Source organism: Penicillium maclennaniae (assembly GCF_028827695.1).
Source record: "Penicillium maclennaniae strain IBT 15551 chromosome Unknown utg000001l:1.0-3280838.0:1.0-3283122.0, whole genome shotgun sequence".
NCBI classification, from domain to species: Eukaryota; Fungi; Ascomycota; class Eurotiomycetes; order Eurotiales; family Aspergillaceae; genus Penicillium; species Penicillium maclennaniae.
This window is the reverse complement of record NW_026623213.1, coordinates 1,341,366-1,363,076: the sequence shown is the minus strand read 5'-3', so window position 1 is coordinate 1,363,076 and position 21,711 is coordinate 1,341,366. Positions and strand designations below refer to the sequence as shown.

The window sequence follows — 21,711 nt, the reverse complement described above, 5'->3', positions numbered from 1 at the left end:
AACTCTGTGATCTTTCTCTCTCTCCCTCTCAAACCGAGGTTCGGTACTCTATATACTCTGATACGCGGTACCTCATCATCAGGTCTCCATGATGAACCACAATGAATTGAGTCTCTTATCATGAGCGTGGCCTCATGACTCAAACCACATGCAAAGCTGTTATAATTGACCTATGACGATGAAAACGACACCAGTAGCTAGGGCGACCTGACAGACTAAAGACTAAGCATTGGGGATCGCGTGGCCCGGGATACAGTCTGAACTTTGGAAAGATATTTGGAAGATTCTATTGTCCGAAATCCTGCTTAAACCCGAGCGAACCAGAAATCTGAATGGGAATCCCCACTCCGGAGCAGTTTCCGAATAGCCGATAAACAGGGGCCCCTAAAGGTCAGGATCTGACCTGCTGTCAAATGCTGATCGACAACGGTTAATTTGCTGGGCTCCACTGGTCAACGTTTCTGGACCGTTGATCAGTTGGGCGTTTTCCTGATGGTGGGCGGCTGGCCAAAGCTCTCCGAAGCCAGGTTCAATGTCCTTCTCTTTGTAGAAGAATGCCCATTGAGAAGCTCTGAGGACCGCCCACTCTGCCCCTCCTGGCCGCCATGTGGCGGTAAACTTTGGGCTGCCAAACTTTAAACGCCCCTTCTGCATGAATATCGACATTTATAGCTCGAGGAGCCAAAATCAAGAATGATCGGCCCTTGACGGAGAAGGCTGGCCCATGTAGCTCCCCCGGTTTCCCAGGAATTGAGAGGGTTCGACCGTGAGAGTCGAGTCGAGGCTTGATTGCGTACCAACGCGATCGATCGATGATGAGGCAAGACTCGTCACCTTTGACCGCTTGGACCATGCTCGATCGAATATGCGCCAAGCGGGACCCTACAGTATCGTCCAGATATGTCTTCATCGCCGAACGCTGTAATCCACACTTGCCGTTCTTTTAGTCCGTCAGAACAAGCCCCGTAATCGGACATGTGCTCTTTGGGTGGCCTCGACGTAGATCGTTGGAGGTCCGAGGTATCTCCCCATGTCATCCGGGGAGGCCGATGGATCCCATGCCAAGGGCGACTAGTCGATACTCCGGACCATGTGGACGCTAATTCCACGTTCGCGCCCGGAGATAATTCGCCTCCAGATCGGGAGTCTGCAGTCGATCCGAGCCGTGTCTCCTCTGATAGGGGAATCTGACTCCACTTTAGCTCGCAAAAGGATGGCCCCCTGCCTTAGTTTGTACGACGGCGTGCGAAGGAGGAGGAATATGAAACCGGCGAGCGAGAACCGAAGTGACGCTCGAGAGGTCTGGAGAACGGTAATGCAGGCGTTGTGGGGTGCAGATTCCTCCCGGTAGCGAAAAAAAGAGGACTTCTTGTGTTGTGACCTGGGCTATCTCCTTTCAAGACTAAGCTCGTGCAAGATTGGCGAGCACGGGTTCCATTCACCGGACACGGATTGTGGTGGAGACGCTTTGACAAGCTCCACCACCGAACTGGTGAGGGTTGTTTTCCCTGCTTCGACTTTGTCAGTTTTGGGTCTTGATGCGACCCTGGCGCCAGTAAGCGAAATGGCGCTACTAGTGAAATCAGAGTTCCTTGATTGGCTCTCATCCTGATGGAGTCGAGAAATGGATTGACCTTCAGTACGGCAGAACCCAGGATTAGAAGCGAGATCCGTACTTTAGACAATTGGGAGGAAAGGGAAGCATTCGGGCAATGAACGGAATTCCACGTTTCAGAAATTTCCTTGCATCCCATTGCAGTTCCAGACGGGGCGGTGATCGCCGTCATGCATACCGCTTGGCGAAGAACCATCGAAGAGTCCACTCCTCTCCACCTGTCCACCCTGGCTATCCGGTCTGGGTACTCTGGACTCCGTACTCCGATACTGTACACGGAGTACAGAGTACGGTGTGGTAGCGTCTGTTACAGCTTCGAAGGCCATTTCAGGGGGTGCCCAAATCATCATTTCTATACGTGATGCGTGTCGTTGACCCCTAGCGTGGCAGCCTCGCGAAATCAGTAAGGCTCGATAATGAATCGGTACAAATCCGAGGTCCGCCGGTCAATTAGTCATTACGGGGCCATGTTTCTCGAAGCATGCGGGAATACATGCCATCCCTTTCTCGCGTGGTTGCATTAACAAATTGGCCTTGTCTGCAGTACATAGTGTGCCTCCGGCGATAGACAGGTAATCGATTACAACCAAAGTCCCGGGCTATGATCACTGTATTATTCGGACAAATCAGATAGAGGGGTTCGGCCCCATCGGGTGGATCCTGGTCTACTGTGAGGAAAGGGGAGAAAAAGGAAACAAAATATTGCATGGTGAGGGAGATGGGAAAACCATGAAAGTTGGGAATTTAGGGAAATCGGAACTAGAGAGCTTGAGAGAGTACATAGAGAGTCCTGAGAAAATACAAAAGGGAAGACAAGAAAGAGGCAAACAGTCGGAAACAAAGGCTTTTTGTCACATTCTTGCGCTCGAAATTCCAGTCTACCTACTGATCAACCGTCACTAAGATTGAGTGCCTGCGAACCGCACTTGTTCTCCCCGCTTGTGGGTTTCTCGTGGGACGGCAGAGTTGGACTAATTTGACTCTGCTCCCTTTCCTTCTTCCTTCACTTTTCCGCTTTCGCGATTCCTTTTCGCGAGTGATCTTAATCGGGGCGGTCTCTTTCATTCCCCTCCAACCGCCGATTCTGGGAACCCGCCTTTGCGATCCCTTCGCCTCCCAAGCTTCTACCACCCCCGCGAAAGTCGGTATTCAACTTCACCACGCGCTATCCGGCTGTTAGCGGACGTCCCCCTCGAGTCCCTTCGAATCGCCGAGCGACAATACCGAGGTCGCATCCACCGCGTTCCGGACCTGGCTTTGGCTTCGGAGGATAATTCGGCCCAATTGGAAAACCAGCGGCGCCATTCATAACGGAACGTGGCAGCTCCTGGGTGTAGGGAAACAACCATCCCAAACTTCCAGCGTGCTGAGAACAAGCGCCGAGGGCGTTCATTCGTCGCGTGCATTGTTGACAAAGTGGACAGGGGTCTTTTGCATAGGTAGGCCAATATCTATCACATCGTGGCTGTCTGGCGGTGCCACAGCCTCGAGTCCAGCCGAGTCATTGTCTGTCTCTGATTCTGAATTAGGGGACACGCGAGTGGCGTAGCACCACCGCATCCCTGATTCAGGTCGAGTTGGTATTGACACCGTGATGTCGCGACTGAAATCGCAGCGCTTATGTCTGCTCCTATGACTAACGATTCCCAGTTCTCTCCAGATATACCGACGTGTACTTGAATCATGGGTTGCGTCGCCTCGAAACCCGCAGAGGCGGACAAGGACGCTCTCCAACGTAACGCCCGCATAGAACGAAGCATCAGGAATGACAAGAAGACAATGGACCGGACTATTAAGATCTTGCTACTGGGTAAGTCGTCCTCTGCGATATCCAATTTGGCTGGCATGGTTCCCATGATGTGTCATCTCCTAACATGATACCAGGTGCCGGAGAGTCGGGCAAGTCGACGATCATCAAGCAAATGCGCATTATTCACAGCCGAGGTTTCCCTGAGGAAGAGCGCCACACAACACGGGCCGTCATCTATTCGAACATCGTTATTGCGTTCAAGGTTTTGTTGGATATTATGAACGCCGAAAGCATAGATTTTGAGCATGAAGAGACAAAGGTACAAATCCCTCGACATTTTCTAGACATCCGATCCGCGTGTTGACCGGTTCACTCTAGTTGCTTGCGGATTTATTAGACAAGACCGACCCAGATGTGGGCTCAGATGAGGCATTTTCCGACTTGAAGGTTCGGGACGCCATGAGGGACATGTGGCTTGATGCCGGCGTACAGAAGGCTGTTGCGCGTGGTCACGAATTCGCCCTGCATGACAATTTGGTATAGTAAGTCTACCTTCTGAGTCACGCCCATCAAATGAATCCCGTGCTGACCGTGCGCTTCAGCTTCCATGACTCATTGGACCGCATTTTCAAGCCCGGTTGGCTGCCCGATAACCAGGACATGTTGCAAGCACGACTCCGCACGACGGGTATCACCGAAACTTTGTTCGAGCTCGGGCAGATGAACTTCCGTATGATGGATGTTGGTGGGCAACGTTCAGAACGGAAGAAGTGGATTCATTGTTTCGAGGGTGTACAATGTCTGCTCTTCATGGTTGCTCTGTCTGGATACGACCAGTGTCTGGTTGAAGACCAGAATGCGGTAAGCTCACATCGCCAATTACCAGTTGCAAGCCACCAGTCGCTCATTTACATCACAGAACCAAATGCACGAAGCCATGATGCTGTTTGAATCTCTAGTCAACGGCGAATGGTTTAAGCGGAAACCCATCATTCTCTTCCTCAACAAGATTGATCTCTTCAAAGGAAAACTCGCCATCTCCAACATCTCCAAACATTTCCCCGATTACACAGGTTCTAGCACCGACTTTGATGCTGCTGCACGGTACTTCTCTGACCGTTTCCGCGGCATTAACCGAATCCCAGATCGTGAGATCTATATCCATTATACAAACGCCACAGACACCACATTGCTTCGGGCGACCATGGACTCGGTACAGGATATGATCATCCAGAAGAACCTCCATACCCTCATACTATAAGGCAGCGGCATTTCGACATACCGGTGGCCTGTTTGATGAACGTCATTGTGCCACGAATTGATTTTCGTTTCTTGTCAAGCTCTCTAGCCATTTCCTCTGTTGCATTCCTCGGTGGCCCAATTCTCCTTCTGCCCTCTTTCATTCTACAAAATTACCAGCAGTCTTCTCTCTGTCTTGTTTCTATCACTCCTTCTTGTTCATGAGGCGTCTTGATATAAAGGGGTTGTCGGCTCTCTACCGCGTTCTTGGGTCTGTTACGTTGCATCCAAAAGCCCGTTCGATTGTACCAAGTTATGCCCCGATTTGTTTCAGCGAAGTTGTCTCTGTTCTTTCCTTTTTTTTCTTTCTTTCTTTCTTATTTTCTTTCTTATCGATTATGCAGGATGATACCACTTTTTTTTTGTCGCTGCAGATGAGTGATACTTGAGGACCGTTCCCTGTACCATCACCATCCTTTTTTTCTTTTCAATGAAATCAATAAGCTCTCATCAGTACATGTCCAGATCCCCTCAGCAGTAAAAAATCGTTGTAGCCAGAATGGATGAACCATATGCAGTCATTTCGTGTGCTACTTAGATCGACACCTGAGGCAAATATTACATAATATTCGCATGATCAGAGACGCCGAGTTCCGGTCCGACGATTTCGCCTCCGATTCAGACTCAACTCCAACTCTTCCCAGTTGCTGGGTCTCTCGTCAACCATGTTGTCAACATCGTTACGCCGGGCCGTATGGGCGCCTCTGTCTGGCATACCCCGTTCCGCCCAGAATGTTCCTTCTACCGGTCTGCTCAGTGCGACCGGCCATGTGCAACAGCGTCGGTACTCCTCATCTTCCTCCAAACCTCCGGTCCCGCCCAGCGATGGCTCTCGTCGCATGGATACCTCGACTCCGGCCAAGGGTGTGAACTCTTCCGGCGAAAAGGGCAAGGCGGCCCGCCGCCGCGGCAAGGACAACAGTGCCCGCAACGGATCCAAGGCTAGCCAACAGCATGCGGCATTTTCGAAGCTACCCAGTGTCCCCTCGACACAGCACCGACAGCCGCATGGTGAGTGTCTCAGTCCTAGATTTCCTATAACCTTTCTCCTTCTCAAATGCTTTGTGCTAATTTGCTTTGTTATCAAGACGTTCATGTCGCTTCATTCTTCTCCATTCACCGCCCGATCTCCGTGACCACCACAGTTCCCCCGACCTCATCCACCGAAGCCTTCGATGCGATCTTCTCGTCAAAGAAGTTCCTCAAGAACGAGCCAGAAGATGTCATCTTCACCCTTTCCTCGACAGCCCAGAACATGGAGTCCTTGGCCAATGGCATGTCGGAGCCCGAGGACCAGTTCGGCCAGCTCCAGCGGAGCTTCACGAGCGATCCTAACGGTGATCTCCAGATGTTCGATGGCGCCGAGTCCAATATGTCTGTGGAAGACTACGTTCGTCGCCTGCGTCCCTTCAACCCTCCTCCCCCACCCACACCCATGGAGATGAACTCCTCCGAAGCCATGGAGTCCGAAGTCCAGAATCAGCGCGAGACTTCAACCTACTCCACCGTGCTCACAATTCGGGAAACTCGTAACTCCGATGGTCGCAAGACCTACGAAGCCTCCACTGGTCCCTTTGTTCGTGACCCCGAGCTCGGCATCACCATTGACGCACCTGGCTCGACTTCCGGTATGACCTACGTGGAGCGCCGTCGCCATAACCAGACCATCCACGCCATCAGCACCAAGCGCCGCCGCAAGGTCAAGATGAAGAAGCACAAGTTCAAGAAGCTGATGCGGAGAACGCGTACTCTTAGACGGAAACTCGACAAGGCTTAGACTGCTCTTTCGTTCTTCAATTCTGCTTTTCTTGTTCGGTTCATCGGATGCATCTTTGGCCCGCGTCTTTGCATCGTCTTGGGTTGAGGCTTAGTGTTGTCTGACTTTCAGGGCATATATCCTACTTTTTATCGTACATTGCGAATTTTTTTTCTACGTCTCTTTTTGCCTTGCTCCTTGACTCTCTTAAACTACACTGAATATTCAGTTGCTGCCATATCCCTTGAGGCACTCCTGTGGTCCTTGAACTGGTTCTAATGTGTGGCTTCAATGGCCCTCATACATTGCAGACTACCCAATAGACACTGCTCTTTTGATATCTAGTCCAACGATACTATCTACAGGTAGATTTCAAGGAACCGTAGACCACGATTTAAAGACACTTCATGTTTTAAATAGAGTTACTGGGAGACTCTCAAAATCATGCACGTCATACGCCTGCATGCATTTACATACAACTACACTCAGGTCTTTGCCGGCAGAAATATGAAATGCACGAATCATGATTTCTATGTCAGACCGAAGACGAAGACCCGACAAATCAAAAGGAAGGCACAAAAGAGAGCCGTAACCGAGAACATAAAAAGGGTGTGTAACTTTCACAGCTTAGCCAGACGGACAAGAATCAAGTCTCGGGCCCGGCGTAGCGAGACCCATATAAAGTACAGTATCCAGCGCGCGTTCATGCAATTGTAAACCAGTCCAATATCTACCACACCTGACCATCCCTGGGGGATGGAATTACCAACTCTAAATACCACCAGAAAAGAAATTCCCGTCAAAATGAAATCATCGTTGCCAGAATCATCTCTTCCTTGCACCGCTTTCCTCGTGACCCGACATAATGCGAAGGAATTCGTGACTTGTTATGACAGGATCGAAGGTCGAGAATAACACGCCGGAAACCGGTAGGAGCTAGCTACTGTGAAAAGGTAGCTAGGTTCAAAATTCTGTTTCCGGGTGCGACGAGACCATGCTCGTTTAGGTGCAGGAGGCTTTAGAGCGAGAGTTCATGAGAAGAGCGACAATCAATCCGTAAAGACCTATGAGAATGTTTTGTTAGAAATGGGAGGGCAGGTTTGTTTCAGAAAAAGACAATACTCACCCAAAACTTCAGCGAAAATGAGAATCAAAATCATTCCGACGTAGAGGCGGGGTTGCTGAGCAGTTCCACGAACACCGGCGTCACCGACGATACCAATAGCAAAACTATAAAAGATGCCTATTAGTTATATGAAGACATCATAGGTTTTTCGGCTGGTGTGAACTTACCCAGCGGCCAGACCAGCCAGACCGACAGAGAGACCAGCGCCCAGCTGGATGAAACCAGTGTACAGAGGAAGCTGCTGGGTAAGGTCGTTGGCGACCAAGACGGACACAACGAGACCGTAGATACCAATGATACCAGCCATGACAATGGGGACGATGTCTAAGTTGTTGGTCAGCGAAACGACATTGCAGGCGATATGGTCCAAGAGATGTGTCTTGAGGGATTGATATCGCAGTGTTTGGGGTTCGACGTACTCTTGACGATCAGGTCGGGACGGAGGACAGCCATGCTGCACACACCGACACCGGCCTTAGCGGTACCATAGGCGGCACCGAAGCAGGTGAAGACGATAGCGGACGTGCAGCCCAGCGCACCGAAGAAGGGCTAGAAGAGTGGCATCAGTTTCATTGACGACTAGCTTGACGTACGTGATTGAGGATGTGGAGGGGACGAGGGAGCCCCGTTTACGTCAACGGGTAGATGCCTAGGGATCGAGATAGCAAGACTTACCGCATAGACGGGGCTGTTGAAGTGTTGAGTTAGCAAGGGTTTATCAATGGTGAGAGACCTCCGGCCAACAAGCCAGCGGACCGTCGATCCATAGCTGTCAAGCACCCAGGGGGCTGAGGGAGGTTGCATAGCGACTTACCAAAGCTCAGTGGCCATTTTGAAGATATTGAGGCTCGACGAGCTTCTCTAGTGGATTATCGAGCTTAAAGTAGATGGTAGGAGACCCGAGATGTGCAGGCTCAAGCCGTGGATGAGGAAGTTGGCGGTAATCGGGAAGATGGAGAGTCCTACGAGGTCAGAGGCCAACACTCTGGTTTCGCGTCACGTGAAGCAGTCTTGGCACACCATGTGCTCCACATTGATCTTTAGTAGTACACAATGGAAAGTCACCTACATCGGGTACTTCTGTTCTTTTTGATTTTCCAAAGTTCGAGGTTCATTATTGTACAGAATTAAAAATCACTCGGCATCCCGGTATATCCAGTTTGGTACTGGATCTGGAAGTCTCTGCTCCGTCCACAAGTGGCTGAGAGTACGTGATTGCCTTCTCAGACAATGCTCCGAACGAATTTGGCACAACGACAAGGTCATGTTTGTTCTCGCTTGTAGATTCAACATTCACCTCGTCAGCATTGGCAACGACACCAAAGCGATAGGTGACGGAGCCTCGCGCATCAGCGTTGCTTGCATTATCGTCTTGTGAATGTTTCGGCTCTAACCCGACAAAAAATTCGATGAAATCACCTTCCGTGGCGACCTGCGACAGCAGAGAGAGATCTTCACCAATCATCCCATTGGCAAGGAAAGACGGCCACTCCATGGGCGCATCTGCACTAGGATTGAAGATTTGATATAGTGTAACGAGATCATCAGGACGATTCATCCCAGGAAAGCTAACCTCTGGGTCCAGCGAAAGGAGACCCTGTTTCTTCCCCCATCCACCTCCGCCGCTCATGACACGGTGCAACTTGCCACCTTTGCGCAAAGAGTGAGTGACTCGATCTTGTGTGGAAGTGAACTCGCGGCTGGCAGTATCCATCTCAGGCTTCTCAACCAAAGCCCAGACAGATACTCTTTGGTCCACGATATTATGCTCTTTGATGTAGCGTGGAAGCGCCGTTTCCAATTCAGTGGAAGCCGGCATTGCCTCAACCGAGGTTGGATCTGTCGACTTTGACACTTGGCGCAGAATATTTCCCATGCCGGTAATGACTCGCCTTCGCTCACCCACAGGGTCGAGCGGAAGAGTCAGGCTAGGCTCCGTAGTCGCGCAGACGGAGGTAACATAGCAACTTGTGAGGTTCACGGATTGGCTCAAGGCGTATGCACCGACATCATTATTGTAAATCCAGCGCATGCCCATGAGCGTAGATTCTTTCCCGTTTACAAAGACGGTGTTTGCAAGGCGCAGACCAACGTCATGCGCGGTTCCCTTCGAAGCACTGGTGTCCTCGATGGAAATGACGAGGTCGGGATCTTCGCCTGCGGGACCTCCAATGCGACGAGCAGCTGCTGCTTTCCCTCGGACATTCTCTCTCTGAATTGTCAAAAGAGAGAGGCCCTCTGGTTGTGTTGATAAGAACTCAGAGTCACCAATTTCTCCAGAGCCTGATGCCCTAGAATGCATCGAGTTTGGAAGTTTGTCAACGACTGCTGCGACGGCGTAGACCGGCGTGGAGTTCGGAAAACCGGGAAACAAGCGGCCTATTAAGGATTCAAGGAACGGGTTGGAAGTGTCGATCCAGTGGGCAAAGCTAGGGGTGACAAGCAGGAGGGGAACGGAATCTGAGGCGGCATCAGCGGACGACCTTGGGGGAAGACTTGACAAGATATCATCCGGTTTCTTTGGATCCCGTTAGTGTGTGCTGGACACAGTGAAGAGTTCAAAAGCTCACGATAGCTTGCGGTGTCCTAGTCAGCCATGTGCAGGCAAGTGGCGAGAAGTCCTGGTCCGAATTCTTGAAATAAGTCTCCGTCGCAAACCACCTGTTTGCGCCTCTTGATCTCCTTGCTCGAATTGAGCTGCGCATAAGGCGGATTGGTGCGCATTGAGGGGATACCCTCATGGCCAAAGGGTTGAAGCCGAAACTAGAGATCATTGACATCAGGACATCGACTTCAGACGCGGAATGTCGAACAGAAAGATAGTCGGCGCCGCGAGAAGTGACCAGTTAGATACGCGCCATTTGGAGAGGAATGAGTTATGTAATTGCAGGTATAATTTACAATACTGCACACAATCTCTGATGCAAAATGATGTATCGATTACATATGAGCTAACTGCATCAGGTAATCGCCTCCACGGACATCCCATAGGGTCCGCGGACTTCGCTCCAATCTCACCTTCTTTGCATTATGATAGCAAATTAACACAAGACAGCAAAGTCCGGTTCGTTGGTCTTTGGCAAGGCCAAGGGGTGAAAGGGCTGGACTCCCTGTCGATTTAAGATAAGTAAGCACCGCGGTGCTCCGCGGCCTGGGATTTGGCGCACCAGCATTTGAATCGGTCAAACGCTACATGCTCGATCATGAAACGTAATAATCGAGGCAACCCGATCCAAGTGACCCACCGATGGAATCGGCCATCTTCATCTTGTTTACCATGTCGTGTAAAAAAGCGCCGATGTGATCGTGCTCAGCCATGCTCGAACTGCGTGCTGCGAAGCATTCCATGCAACTATGCGGGGCAGAGCCCAGAGATTCCAGGGCCACAAGGCGTTTCGCAACTCCCCAGAGGAGTGCATCCTGCAAAATCAGCGGAAGTCGATAAGCAGTAAGTAATTGATGTCCCAGACATGATTTAATGAAGCTCCAGTGCCTCCTGCTGACAATTCAAAGCAATGTTGAGGAGCTTCTTCAGCGCATTCGAAGGCTGGAAGATGGACTAGCTGACAAACAAGTATTGTCTCATCACGCCGACTTAGAACGTCAGGGGGTATTTAAAAACTTCACATCCACTTCAAAGGTAGTATGCATATTCATTGTAAGACATCTCCTAGATCCAACTGTTGACCGTTTCATAGGCTCTTGGCTCTCACTTTGTCAAGCCATTCAATCAGCATCCCCCATCGTACTCAAATCTATATGAGCACACCCAGTATCCAAGCATCATCGATATGACTCGCGAGCTTCCTCCACTACGACAGGCAAATCACCTGTTCGATAATTTTGTGAGAGTATTGCAGCCGACTTTGGGCGTTCTTCATATTCCGTCTACTCGTATCCTGATGGAACGCACATATCAGTGCCTCCTGGAGGGCGAGGAGCCTCCGCCTGCGGACTTGATGTTAGTTTTCGCCGTGTTCGCTGGAGCTGCACTTGTCTGGACGCCTCAGCTCCTGGAGAAGCTGAACGCCACTCAGTGGGAAGCAAAATCGGCTTTCATGGCATACGCTCGTCTTGCACTGGCTATCTTGGATCATCCTCGTCAAACTCTAAAGTCATCGACCACGGCTCTTGTTGCCATTGGCACCATGGCTCATCTGCTCATGAATACTGATGGCTTCCCCCTGAAGGTCCATGTGCTCCGTCATCGGTGTCTTTTGATGTCGAAAGATTTGGGAATCCATCGTTTGGATACGGCCAAGTCTCGAGAGGAGCGCAGGCTCAAGGGCTGTGATATGATTGAAGTCGAGGTTCAAAGACGTATTTGGTGGTGGATGGTAGCATCTGACTGGTAGGTCGCAGCTTCAAATTTCCAGAAACAGTATGCTAATAACATGCAGGCTACTTTCTTTTTCCGGTGGGCCTCAAGAAGGTGCATACACCTTTCAGCCAAAGCATATGAATGTGAATTTGCCGAGTAACACGGACGATGAATACATTACAAGCACGGAGGTTAAGCAAGATTTGCCTTTGTCCGAACCCACCAACATTTCTGCGTTCTTCTTTAGAGTCAAGTCATCAGAACTTTGCCGTGAAGTTATTGATGCATTGCCGTCTATCTTGCTGGATTCACAAGAGCCAACCTACGATACTATTCTCCAGCTGGACAAACGGTTTCATGATCTCCTCGACAGTGTCCCGACATTCTTCAAACTGGACCCTGATAGCATCCGACAGAGTCAGGCCATATGCAAGGAGCGACCTCACATCACCTGGCAGCGGATTGGCTTACATTTCAGTATCCACACCCGTCTCTGTCGACTTCATCGTCCATATCACCTCGAGGGTGTGACGACCGCCAAGTATGCCTATTCGCACTCGGTATGTATCCGCTCCGCCCACAAAATACTTGAGCTGCGACGCACGATGGACGAGGTGGACTCCGAGGTCGGGCTCAAACCCGCACGATTCTGGACAGTCATGCACCATGTGTTCTTTGCGGCTTTGATTTTAGCAATGGACGTCTCTTTCAATCCCCCAAGCACCGGACGCCCATGCTCGGAAAGCCAAGGTGCTCGCAGCCTATGCGACTCTAGAAAAATCCAAAGAAGAATCAATGGATCTGATGGAAGGAATCCAAAACAATTTACAGACATTAATGTCTACACTCCATAAGCAGCGGTCGCAGACCGGCCCCGGTACGAATGATTCAAGTGAGGCGTTGCTATCTGGCCAACCAGCATCTGGACTTGGCGGATCACAGACCGTTCATGCAGGCGAGAGTTCAGGTTTTGTACAGCCCTCCTCCTCGTTGCCTGGGGACAGTGCTCTCGGCTTCGGGCTGATCAACGACATGGGCGAGGAAAGTTGGGAAAATCTCTGGTCTGAGTTTGTGGCTGTGGCCCCTGATCTTGAAGCGCCACAGTGGAACGCACTACTCGATGACGTTGATTTTACCTCTCAGCTCGATATTTATTAGCAATACTAAAGATAGACTGTTCACACTTGCCAAATGCTCTGCCTCTTTGCACCCGGGACTCAAGATCATCTCTGACTTATAAAAAGGATCTGATCGCCGCTAGGCCTCAAGATCGTCCGATCGTCAGTACTTCAGCTTGCGTCAGGAGGGGAAGACGCCACAGATATCACTCGTTGGTGAAACTCCAGCCACTTCGTTTCCTATGTGGTACGAATTTGTATGGAAATGCAGTGAGGTCATGCCGAGCCAATCTCAGAACAAGGCATGCAGCGTGGCCTTGGCAGGTGAGGGGCTAAGCAGGCGTAGGGCTGGACCGTTTGATAAGCGTTACGAAAATAGTCAAAAGGAAGCCAAGAATCGTCCCTCATAAAGGACAGGTTGCCAAGCCAACTGGCCAGGCAACCGGCAAACGGGAACTCGGGATAGGCCCTTAGCTCGAAGCAACCACTAGGTAGTCTCTGAGTAGCCTTCGGCGCGAAAAAAGGGTGGTTGGAACTTGTTTGCAACATTGCAAATCCCTGACGGAACCCTGGACGGGGCGACTATCGCAATTAGAAGCCGAATAAATAGAAATGGCAGAGGACGGACACCATGCTGCTGAGCCACAATTCTTCACCAATCACATATTTACTGAGCCACAAGTGGCAGGCCTATGACGCGATTGCTCCTAAAGCTTGCCTGTCTCCCTTTTCTTTAAAAGCAAGCCACTCTCCGCATTCTTCCCCCAAACTTCTACCTCTTTGATTTCCCCCCAAATTTCAACACCACAGCCATCATGCCTTTCACTGCCTCGTAAGTTGTCTCCCTGGAGCTGACGAAGCTCGACATGCGACGCAACTTCCTTGCGCGCTCCTGTTTCCCGGTTCCGGTCGCACTCGGGCGAACATCATGACTGACTCGACCACAGTGACATCTGCAAGATCATCTTCGCCATCATCCTGCCTCCTCTGGGTGTCTTCCTGGAGCGCGGATGTGGTGCTGACTTACTGATCAACATCTGTTTGACCATCCTTGGTTGGATTCCTGGTGTTATCCACGCCTTGTACGTGATCCCCTCCCCCTCGACGCGTCGTGCTGCCCTTCAAAACGACCACTAACGGCCTCTGCAGCTACATCATTTTCAAATACTAGACAGGCACAACTGCACCAGTCATGCCGCCGCATCTCGGGACGTTCTCTAGAATCATCCCCTTTTGCCAATGTCCCCTCGATCCCACTTGAACCGCCAATGTCTTTGCTCCTTCCAAATGCAGTGATGCAGTTGCCCAGCGAGCGCCGGCGTCAGCGTGGTTCCGTCGCAGTCCGGCCGAGACTAGTCGTCTGCAGCAAGTCCCCACTTGGCATCAGCCCGATGTCCATAATTGCCTAATTTCGGTGTTTGCGCTTGTGTGTCCATCGATTATTTACCCTTGATTTTTTTGTTTCTTTTGTTGTGCGATATCACTGGCTTCGTTTTTGCTTTTCAAATGATACCACCTCATATTGTCTGACTGTGGGCTCGGTGCCTTAGCCTGTGGTCGGTTAGCTTTTTACCTTGACGGAATGGCAGTTATTTGAAAATCCTGAAATTGATCCCTTGTAGATGTGTAGCAGAATTTCCCCCAGATCTGCAGCGTGAGCTGGTGTGACATGCCTATTGGCGGCCCTATCGGATGAGGCGGGAGCGACGACCGTGAACAAGTTGGTCGATGTAGGGCGGGCGCCAGCGCCACCAACGTAAATACAATCATCGACTTGAAGTCGTTGGTCGATCATGAGGACATCATCTTGAAGCCCTGGGAATGAATCTAGCATCCGAGCCGAAGAAGCATCTCTACTGCTCACCTCATCAGTCTCGGAACATGTGCGCAAAACCCCCCCAGCCACCTCCCCCCCCCCTGGGGCTTGAAAACCATCAAATGATGACCGAAGTCAGAATAGCCTGAAACATACCCCGGCGCTCTAGAGGACCTACGCTACACTGCAAGCGCCCACTTGAGCCCCGGCGCGTATAGCTAGCGCCTAATACCTCCGCCCCCCAACCAGCGTTGGACGCAGGGCGCTTTGGCACCTCAAGCATTCGCCGCTTGAAGAAAGGCACAGCCAACGATGTCACCTGGTTTCATCATAGCGCCTACATCTGCTCCGCCTTAATGACTGGGTTTCAGAATCGTCTGGCGCCCATTATGCTGTAGTCAATGGGTAGCTCTAGCGTCAAAATCGATGTATCCGCTACGCGCTTGATATCGCGATGCGCTCACTTTTCGTGTTTATCTAGGTTGAGGCCCGTGGTGATCCTGCGTGGGCTTCTTTTTTCTTTCTCTCTCTAATCTGTTGCCTCTGCTTCAATTTCCTTGCTATTTCAGCTGTTCTACTAGTTTCGATGATGAAAACCTCAAAGGGCTTATGGCTTCAAGGGTAGTCATACCCATACGATTTTGAAAGGTGAGCCAAGAGTGTCAACTAATGGGCAAGAGAATTCCGTTACTGATATCAGTGACAGAACCATCACAGTATGCTATTCCATCCTACGCACAGGTTACTAGCTGCGGTGCTTCCGTTACTCGCCATATGTTCGGCCAGCACCTCAACCGATTTGAGCTCGTCTCTATGGGACGTCATCCCAGATTGTGCCAAGATATGTGTAGAAAACTTCGCCAACGCAGAGTACACCTCCGCAGAATGTAGCACTATATCGGACATGAGATGCTTATGCCGAACAAAAACACCCAGTGGACTTACAATTGGAGAGGCGGCGTTAAGTTGTGTTTATGCTCTGTGTTCGAAGACGATAATCCAAAGTTCTTCCGCCGCGGACGCTTACAGAGTTTGCGACTCAGTGTCTGATGCTGTGTCTGAGACACATAAGACAATCACGGCAACGACCTTTCCTAGTGTCTCGTCTACCTCCACGACCGAAATAACGACAACTGAGGTCACTGCAACGACTACTACTACTTCTGATACGACTCCAGAAACTACTACACAATCGAATAGCTCTACGATTTCTAGCGACTCTGCGATCACTGTGTACCATCCAAGCTCGACTGGAACTGGTGCAGCGCCCACAATTGCCAGCACTGAAACCTCTTTGACATCAACCAGTTCTTCATCTCCACCCAGTAGTCCGGCTGCCTCAGGTGAGAACAAAGATCACCATGTCAGCGCTGGTACTGTGATCGGAGTCTCTGTCGTGTCAGGTGTGGCAGGTTCCTTTATCATTGGAGTTGCTGTGTTCTACCTCTGCAAGAGATGGCGACGAAACAATCAGGTTGAAGACCCAGATTCGGACTTTGAGATTGGGGGTGCCATGGCTGAGCCCCCCTGGTTTTTCCCGCGATTCATCACCGGACCGAGGTCCAGACCAAAGTCCAGGTTCGGGCTCGACTTCATTCGCTGCTTTAGACCATCAACCGGAAATGTCTCAGTCATCACGCACTTTGCAACCAGGATCTCAACGCCCTCCAAGATTGGTTACACCTGAGAATGATCAGCTTCCCCTGGATCCTCGGGGACGAGCACGTATAGGACTGGCCGCGAGCTCTGATTCAGAGTGGGGAGGCTCACCTCGGACAATATCATCGCAAGCCACTCTTTCAGAGCCTTTTCAAAATCATGGAGCTGGATTGTACCCCAAACCACTTAGATGGACCCATACCCATCGTCCTATCAGTGGGGAAACACTCTTTGAAGAAGATGAACACCAACAGGGCATCATGGGGAGGATGCAGAATGCAACTTCAAGGACAGGGCTTCCTTTACCGGCGAATCCTCGTGCGTTTAAGGACGGGCTCCCAGCACAGCAGTTCCCCCATGCTCCCGGCCAACAAAGACGAGACCATGGCCGAAATCTTACGCCGAGTCTCACCACCAGGGGTTTGACATTGCCATTTTCTGGGCCCGCATCTCACAGATCAGACGCATCAAGCAGCACCGGTACACAGATAAATAGCTCGGGCGGCTTATCATCTGAAAACTCATCCAGCAACTCTCTCACAACACCTTTTGCAGCCGCCCAAGACCCCAGACTATGCGGTGCTCACAGTCAACGCCATGATAATACGAGAAATCCACCGTACACGCTAGGACCACCCGCTGAGATAGTATCCCGGCCACGAATCGTCCGTGGCGACGATATCAAACGCGTCCAAATCCGCAGCAGCCCACGTCCACCCAGCCAGGCAGGAGCGCCATGGGGCCCGGACGACCTCTGGCTCGAACGGGGTCGTGGACGAGACATGCCTGCCTCCTCCGAGGTTCCATATCCCTCAGAGATCAATCCCGGCGCTGTTGGATATCCATCGAGTCCGAAGAAAAGACCCGAGGACAAGCCAAAAAGAGTGTCACCGACGAGTCCTAATTTGACGCCTTCAAGGCGGAGCCAGAATCTAATTCTGCATGTTGACTGATGAGCTCACTTGTGTGTATATTTCCATACTTTTATTTTTGGATTTTGGTAGCACGGGCTGGACCTGGATGCTTTGTTTATATTTATGTTGCCCCCGATGGCATTACGCACATTGATGAACACAATTGTATGAATAGAATTATTTGGGGAATAAAACGATCCATGGTGTATATGTACTCTACTCTTCAGTCATTTTGCTCCCGGCTTTCCGCTCAGATTAATCTTTTCCAATCCACTTCTCTCTTTCTCCCCTCCCCGCCACCCTTCCTATTTGCGGCGACACCTTGAAGACGTGTGAGAACAGCGTATGACTTAATATCAAAGAAGACGCAATACGAATCATTACCTAGCAATAGCAGGAAACATCGAGAGGCACTTTACCAATAGTCTCGAGGGCGTAACACTTCGATATGCAGGTGGCTATGAAGATATCTGCTCCTGTGGGCGACTATAGTATGATCATCGCACAACCAGTATTCGCCGGCCCGACCCCAGCAAACAGGATTAAACACGATGATGGATGGTGTGTGCAGGTCTACCCTTAGGCCATGCCACTACGGGAGAGCGAAGCTCAAAATTTTCGACTTTGAACTTTTTAGTTTGCGTCCTCGGCTAGGGCCCGAAGATAGAATGCCAGACACTTCCCAATTTCTTCTCATCCAGATGATCTCAGTTGGCGTCTGCATTCACATGTGAGTATTATGTTACCTTGCATAGACCGTGCGCATGTAGTGCTCAAACTAAGAGTACCGATACGAATCGGGCGCCTCCATACAAAGCGGCCCAATTTGCGACTCCCCGCCCTAGTTTGAGCCAGGATTGGCTAGCAACGGGCTGCAGATGGACACGAACAGACACACATAGACACATTCTCTCTGCTCCATACTTTTGCGGTATCCATCGGAGACATGCCGTCATGCTCGTGGCCCAACTAAGAAATAGCGAAAAAAGAATGACTAGAGATCTTGGGTGCTTCAAGCCACCTGAGCACATTCTGAGCCATGAAACAGGCTAGCATGAGGCTTCCCCACATTCAAATCGCTCTACACTGACCAGAGGTTTAGGGAATTGTCACTTCCGCGGCAATGAGAGAGATGCAATTGTTTGTCGGTCGCTTGGACCCACTTTTTCTCCATACATGCAGTATACTTCGTGCAGGCGCTTGTTGCTGAGATGATGCATGCCTGGCTTTCCATCATGAAAAGGCAATTTGTAGCGCCTCTCACATTTCACATTCCTAGACATGACCTTTCCTGGCGACTAATGTTGGTATCCGACAGGACCAATTAGGGACGCCACAATACCACCGAGGTCCGTCGCGATAACCGAATTTAGAAAGAAAAAATAAACATCTAATTAAGGCCATGTGAAGCGGCGTCGACTTGATTCCCGAGAAAGTGACCGTTAGCCCGGTCGATGTTATCATAGCCCCAGCAGGACCATAAAACCCGTCGAGGAGATCCGGTTCCTGAAACCAGTTGAGTCAGCATCTCGGGATTGTATGACGTCAAGCCTCCGATCTGCCCCGCGGTCAAGCGTCTTGATTCAATCCGGGACGCACTTCGCGATGGGGATACTGGGGGGACTAGCACCGTTCGTACCCGAGTCCAAAAGTCAAGGCCGCATGTCAGCATGTCAGCTTGGCCCGAGGTCAAGTGACTTTTCTTTACATATCCAGGAATGTGAGGGGGTTGCAACGGAGGATGCATGGGCGTCGCAGCCTCTCTCTCTCTCTCTCTTTCTCTCGCTCTCTCTCTGTGTACATCGACGCGCCGAACAAAGGCCTAGATACCCAGAACGCGGTCCAGAACCGGTTCTGAGAGAGAATACAAATCGGGATTATGAGTAGACATGGTTCCAGAGTGCCGTCATATCTCTGGTACTCTCATCAGCACATCAGCCATACACTGGCCTCCCCGCGGCGTCAACGGCCCACTCATGAACGACACCGGGATCGTCCAGTCTCCACCTGCGGAACACCCCTACGCCATGAACGGGGAATCTTTTGTCGTGGAGCAAATCAGCGTCTACGGCGGCGCTCGTGGTTTTGGCTCGCGGCGCCAAGGGCAAAGAGTAGACCGTCTTGATCCGCAGGAAAGATAGCTTCCCGATCCGACGTGCACTGTCCGCCTGGGTGAGGTGCACCCAAATGACGGACAAAAATGACGCTCCTGAGGATGGTCAGGGTGGGGTCCTCACAACCAGACGTCTCGAGTGCAGCATAGTGTGTCGCGCGGGCGGAAAATGATGCTATATGAATGGCCTTTTCTCCCACACTCGCTTTCACCCTTGCTTGCACTATCTGCTTATCCTCGCGCTTTGAACACATTTCCAGCCTCATAGCGCAGTGTACATTGCGACGTGCACTTGAGAGGGGAACGCATAGAACTAGAAATAGACGTGCCTAGGCGATCACTGCAAGGCCCGCAGACCCACACCGTCTTGTCCGTTCACTGTTGACGATGGCGACTGCCGATGAATTCGGGGCTCCGTGGCTCCGCCACGACGATCGGGCCGATTTGTACGGTGGACCTCACGTCGTCATGCCTCCGAGCCATTTAATGGCCTCGGGCCCTCGCAATTCACGCCCCCCAACAATGTCAAACCAGTCTGAAGAAGAAGTCATCTCATCTGGAGAAGAGTCTCCCCAGGTTGATACCCCCGCCTCGACACCGCCAATTGTCACGAGCGACGACTTTGCGCTCGCTTTCGATATCGATGGCGTCTTTGTCAAGGGCGGAGAGCCCATTCCAGAGGCCCTGGAGGCTATGAAATATATCAATGGTGAAAACCCATATGGAATTAAAGTGCAAGTCTTCCCAGTCCCGGCTCAGGCAGGATTGGAGCTTTTGCTAACTGTCCCTTCTATAGACCCTACATCTTTCTCACAAACGGTGGCGGCAAGACCGAGGCAGAAAGATGCCGCGATTTAAGTCGTCAACTCGAATATGAGGTTGACCCCGGCCAGTTCATCTGCGGACACACTCCCATGCGAGAAATGGCCGAGCACTATGGCACTGTCCTAGTCGTCGGTGGAGAAGGCGAGAAGTGCCGCATTGTGGCCGAGGGATACGGATTCAAAGACGTTGTTACCCCCGGAGACATCATCAAGACTCAGCATGATGCGACTCCGTTCCGCAAATTGACGGACGAGGAGTGGAAGAACTCCCGAGAGCTCGATTTGGACAACACTCGAATCGAAGCAATCTTCGTCTTCGCCGATAGTCGTGACTGGGCAGGCGACCAGCAAATCATTCTGGATGTCCTCATGACCAAAGAGGGAAAATTGAATACACGATCGGAGACCTTTGACGAGGGCCCGCCTGTTTACTTCTCACATAACGATGTGTTGTGGTCTACCTCGCACGAACACTCGCGTATTGGCATGGGTGCCCTGCGTGCCTCGCTCGAGGCCCTCTACAAGGCTGTCACTGGTGGCAAAGAACTCAAAACGATCGCGTTTGGCAAACCGCAAATGGGCACTTTTGCTTTCGCTACCCGCCTCCTCCAGGAATGGCGCAGTAAATCTCATGGCATCGACAAGCCCCCAGCCACCGTTTACTTCTTCGGTGACACTCCCGAGTCCGACATTCGCGGCACGAATGAGTTCAACCAGACCTCTGAAAGCGAATGGTACTCGGTTCTCGTTGCGACTGGAGTTTGGCAAGAGGGCACCATCCCCCGTTACCCGCCCAAGAAGATCTGCAAGAACATCTACGAGGGAGTCAAATTTGCTATTGACCGTGAGGCACAGAAGCTCCGTGGTCGTGGTGGCTCATTTAGCATGTTCACGGATGACATCAAGGCGATTCAGCTACCCAAATAATTTCCCTCGGTGGACCTTGGCATTGTCTTCTTGACACCACCACCCCCCTCCCCGTACATTCAATCTTTCCATCTCTTACACCTGCTACATCCTCCGACGCCCTTATACGAACATTATTCCGCCTACACTATTCAACGCCATTGGGGCTTTTGCACAACGTGGCCAGTACCGTCTTATAACATATTATGATTCACATTAACCCGCGAGTCGGATCCAATTTACATTACAAATTACATGAAAGTGAAAAGAATAAAATTCTCAACCACTCCACTTCCTTCGTCTCTAGTTATTTCGACCGAATTGTAAACCGCTTGGCCTCGCACAATGTCAAAAAGCTCTTCCAAGTCTACAGTCGGAATTTTGCCTCCCGGATGTCTCCGTATACTAATTTCCGCGTGTAAACAAGAGATCCCCCAAGATTTCCAGAGACATGATGAAATAGTCCAATCTCGAAGAGGCCCATGCTATATGGT

At 51.0% G+C, this 21,711-nt stretch overlaps 9 protein-coding genes across 9 annotated transcripts; 7 read left to right on the top strand and 2 right to left on the bottom strand.

Moving 5' to 3' along the window:
• Window positions 1-3,298: 3,298 nt before the first annotated feature.
• On the top strand, window positions 3,299-4,626 carry N7477_000528 (guanine nucleotide-binding protein subunit alpha; the record flags this gene model as incomplete). Its single annotated transcript, XM_056962191.1, has 5 exons — window positions 3,299-3,425; window positions 3,500-3,684; window positions 3,744-3,907; window positions 3,968-4,226; window positions 4,285-4,626. The coding sequence occupies 5 exons, from the start codon at window positions 3,299-3,301 to the stop codon at window positions 4,624-4,626; spliced, it is 1,077 nt and encodes a 358-aa protein (XP_056827194.1).
• A 703-nt stretch (window positions 4,627-5,329) lies between these two features.
• N7477_000527 (mitochondrial 37S ribosomal protein mS38) lies at window positions 5,330-6,441 on the top strand (the record flags this gene model as incomplete). Its single annotated transcript, XM_056962190.1, has 2 exons — window positions 5,330-5,675; window positions 5,753-6,441. 2 exons carry the CDS (start codon window positions 5,330-5,332, stop codon window positions 6,439-6,441), a joined length of 1,035 nt encoding a protein of 344 aa, XP_056827193.1.
• A 981-nt stretch (window positions 6,442-7,422) lies between these two features.
• Window positions 7,423-8,377, bottom strand: N7477_000526 (H(+)-transporting V0 sector ATPase subunit c; the record flags this gene model as incomplete). Its single annotated transcript, XM_056962189.1, has 6 exons — window positions 7,423-7,484; window positions 7,547-7,650; window positions 7,714-7,870; window positions 7,966-8,095; window positions 8,222-8,234; window positions 8,361-8,377. 6 exons carry the CDS (start codon window positions 8,375-8,377, stop codon window positions 7,423-7,425), a joined length of 483 nt encoding a protein of 160 aa, XP_056827192.1.
• Window positions 8,378-8,660: 283 nt separating this feature from the next.
• On the bottom strand, window positions 8,661-10,320 carry N7477_000525 (uncharacterized protein; the record flags this gene model as incomplete). Its single annotated transcript, XM_056962188.1, has 2 exons — window positions 8,661-10,064; window positions 10,117-10,320. 2 exons carry the CDS (start codon window positions 10,318-10,320, stop codon window positions 8,661-8,663), a joined length of 1,608 nt encoding a protein of 535 aa, XP_056827191.1.
• A 429-nt stretch (window positions 10,321-10,749) lies between these two features.
• N7477_000524 (uncharacterized protein) lies at window positions 10,750-13,025 on the top strand (the record flags this gene model as incomplete). Its single annotated transcript, XM_056962187.1, has 5 exons — window positions 10,750-10,994; window positions 11,060-11,189; window positions 11,245-11,897; window positions 11,947-12,617; window positions 12,787-13,025. The coding sequence occupies 5 exons, from the start codon at window positions 10,750-10,752 to the stop codon at window positions 13,023-13,025; spliced, it is 1,938 nt and encodes a 645-aa protein (XP_056827190.1).
• Window positions 13,026-13,800: 775 nt separating this feature from the next.
• Window positions 13,801-14,156, top strand: N7477_000523 (YqaE/Pmp3 family membrane protein; the record flags this gene model as incomplete). The annotated part of the gene is made up of 3 exons (XM_056962186.1): window positions 13,801-13,817; window positions 13,933-14,067; window positions 14,135-14,156. The coding sequence occupies 3 exons, from the start codon at window positions 13,801-13,803 to the stop codon at window positions 14,154-14,156; spliced, it is 174 nt and encodes a 57-aa protein (XP_056827189.1).
• A 1,387-nt stretch (window positions 14,157-15,543) lies between these two features.
• Window positions 15,544-17,413, top strand: N7477_000522 (uncharacterized protein; the record flags this gene model as incomplete). The annotated part of the gene is given in 2 exon segments (XM_056962185.1): window positions 15,544-16,361; window positions 16,375-17,413. Coding segments are annotated over 2 exon segments (1,857 nt in total), but the record flags the coding sequence as incomplete, so codon positions are not given.
• A 1,850-nt stretch (window positions 17,414-19,263) lies between these two features.
• N7477_000521 (uncharacterized protein) lies at window positions 19,264-19,515 on the top strand (the record flags this gene model as incomplete). The annotated part of the gene is made up of 1 exon (XM_056962184.1): window positions 19,264-19,515. The coding sequence occupies one exon, from the start codon at window positions 19,264-19,266 to the stop codon at window positions 19,513-19,515; it is 252 nt and encodes an 83-aa protein (XP_056827187.1).
• A 359-nt stretch (window positions 19,516-19,874) lies between these two features.
• On the top strand, window positions 19,875-21,238 carry N7477_000520 (phosphatidyl synthase; the record flags this gene model as incomplete). The annotated part of the gene is made up of 2 exons (XM_056962183.1): window positions 19,875-20,196; window positions 20,247-21,238. 2 exons carry the CDS (start codon window positions 19,875-19,877, stop codon window positions 21,236-21,238), a joined length of 1,314 nt encoding a protein of 437 aa, XP_056827186.1.
• Between the last annotated feature and the right edge of the window lie 473 nt (window positions 21,239-21,711).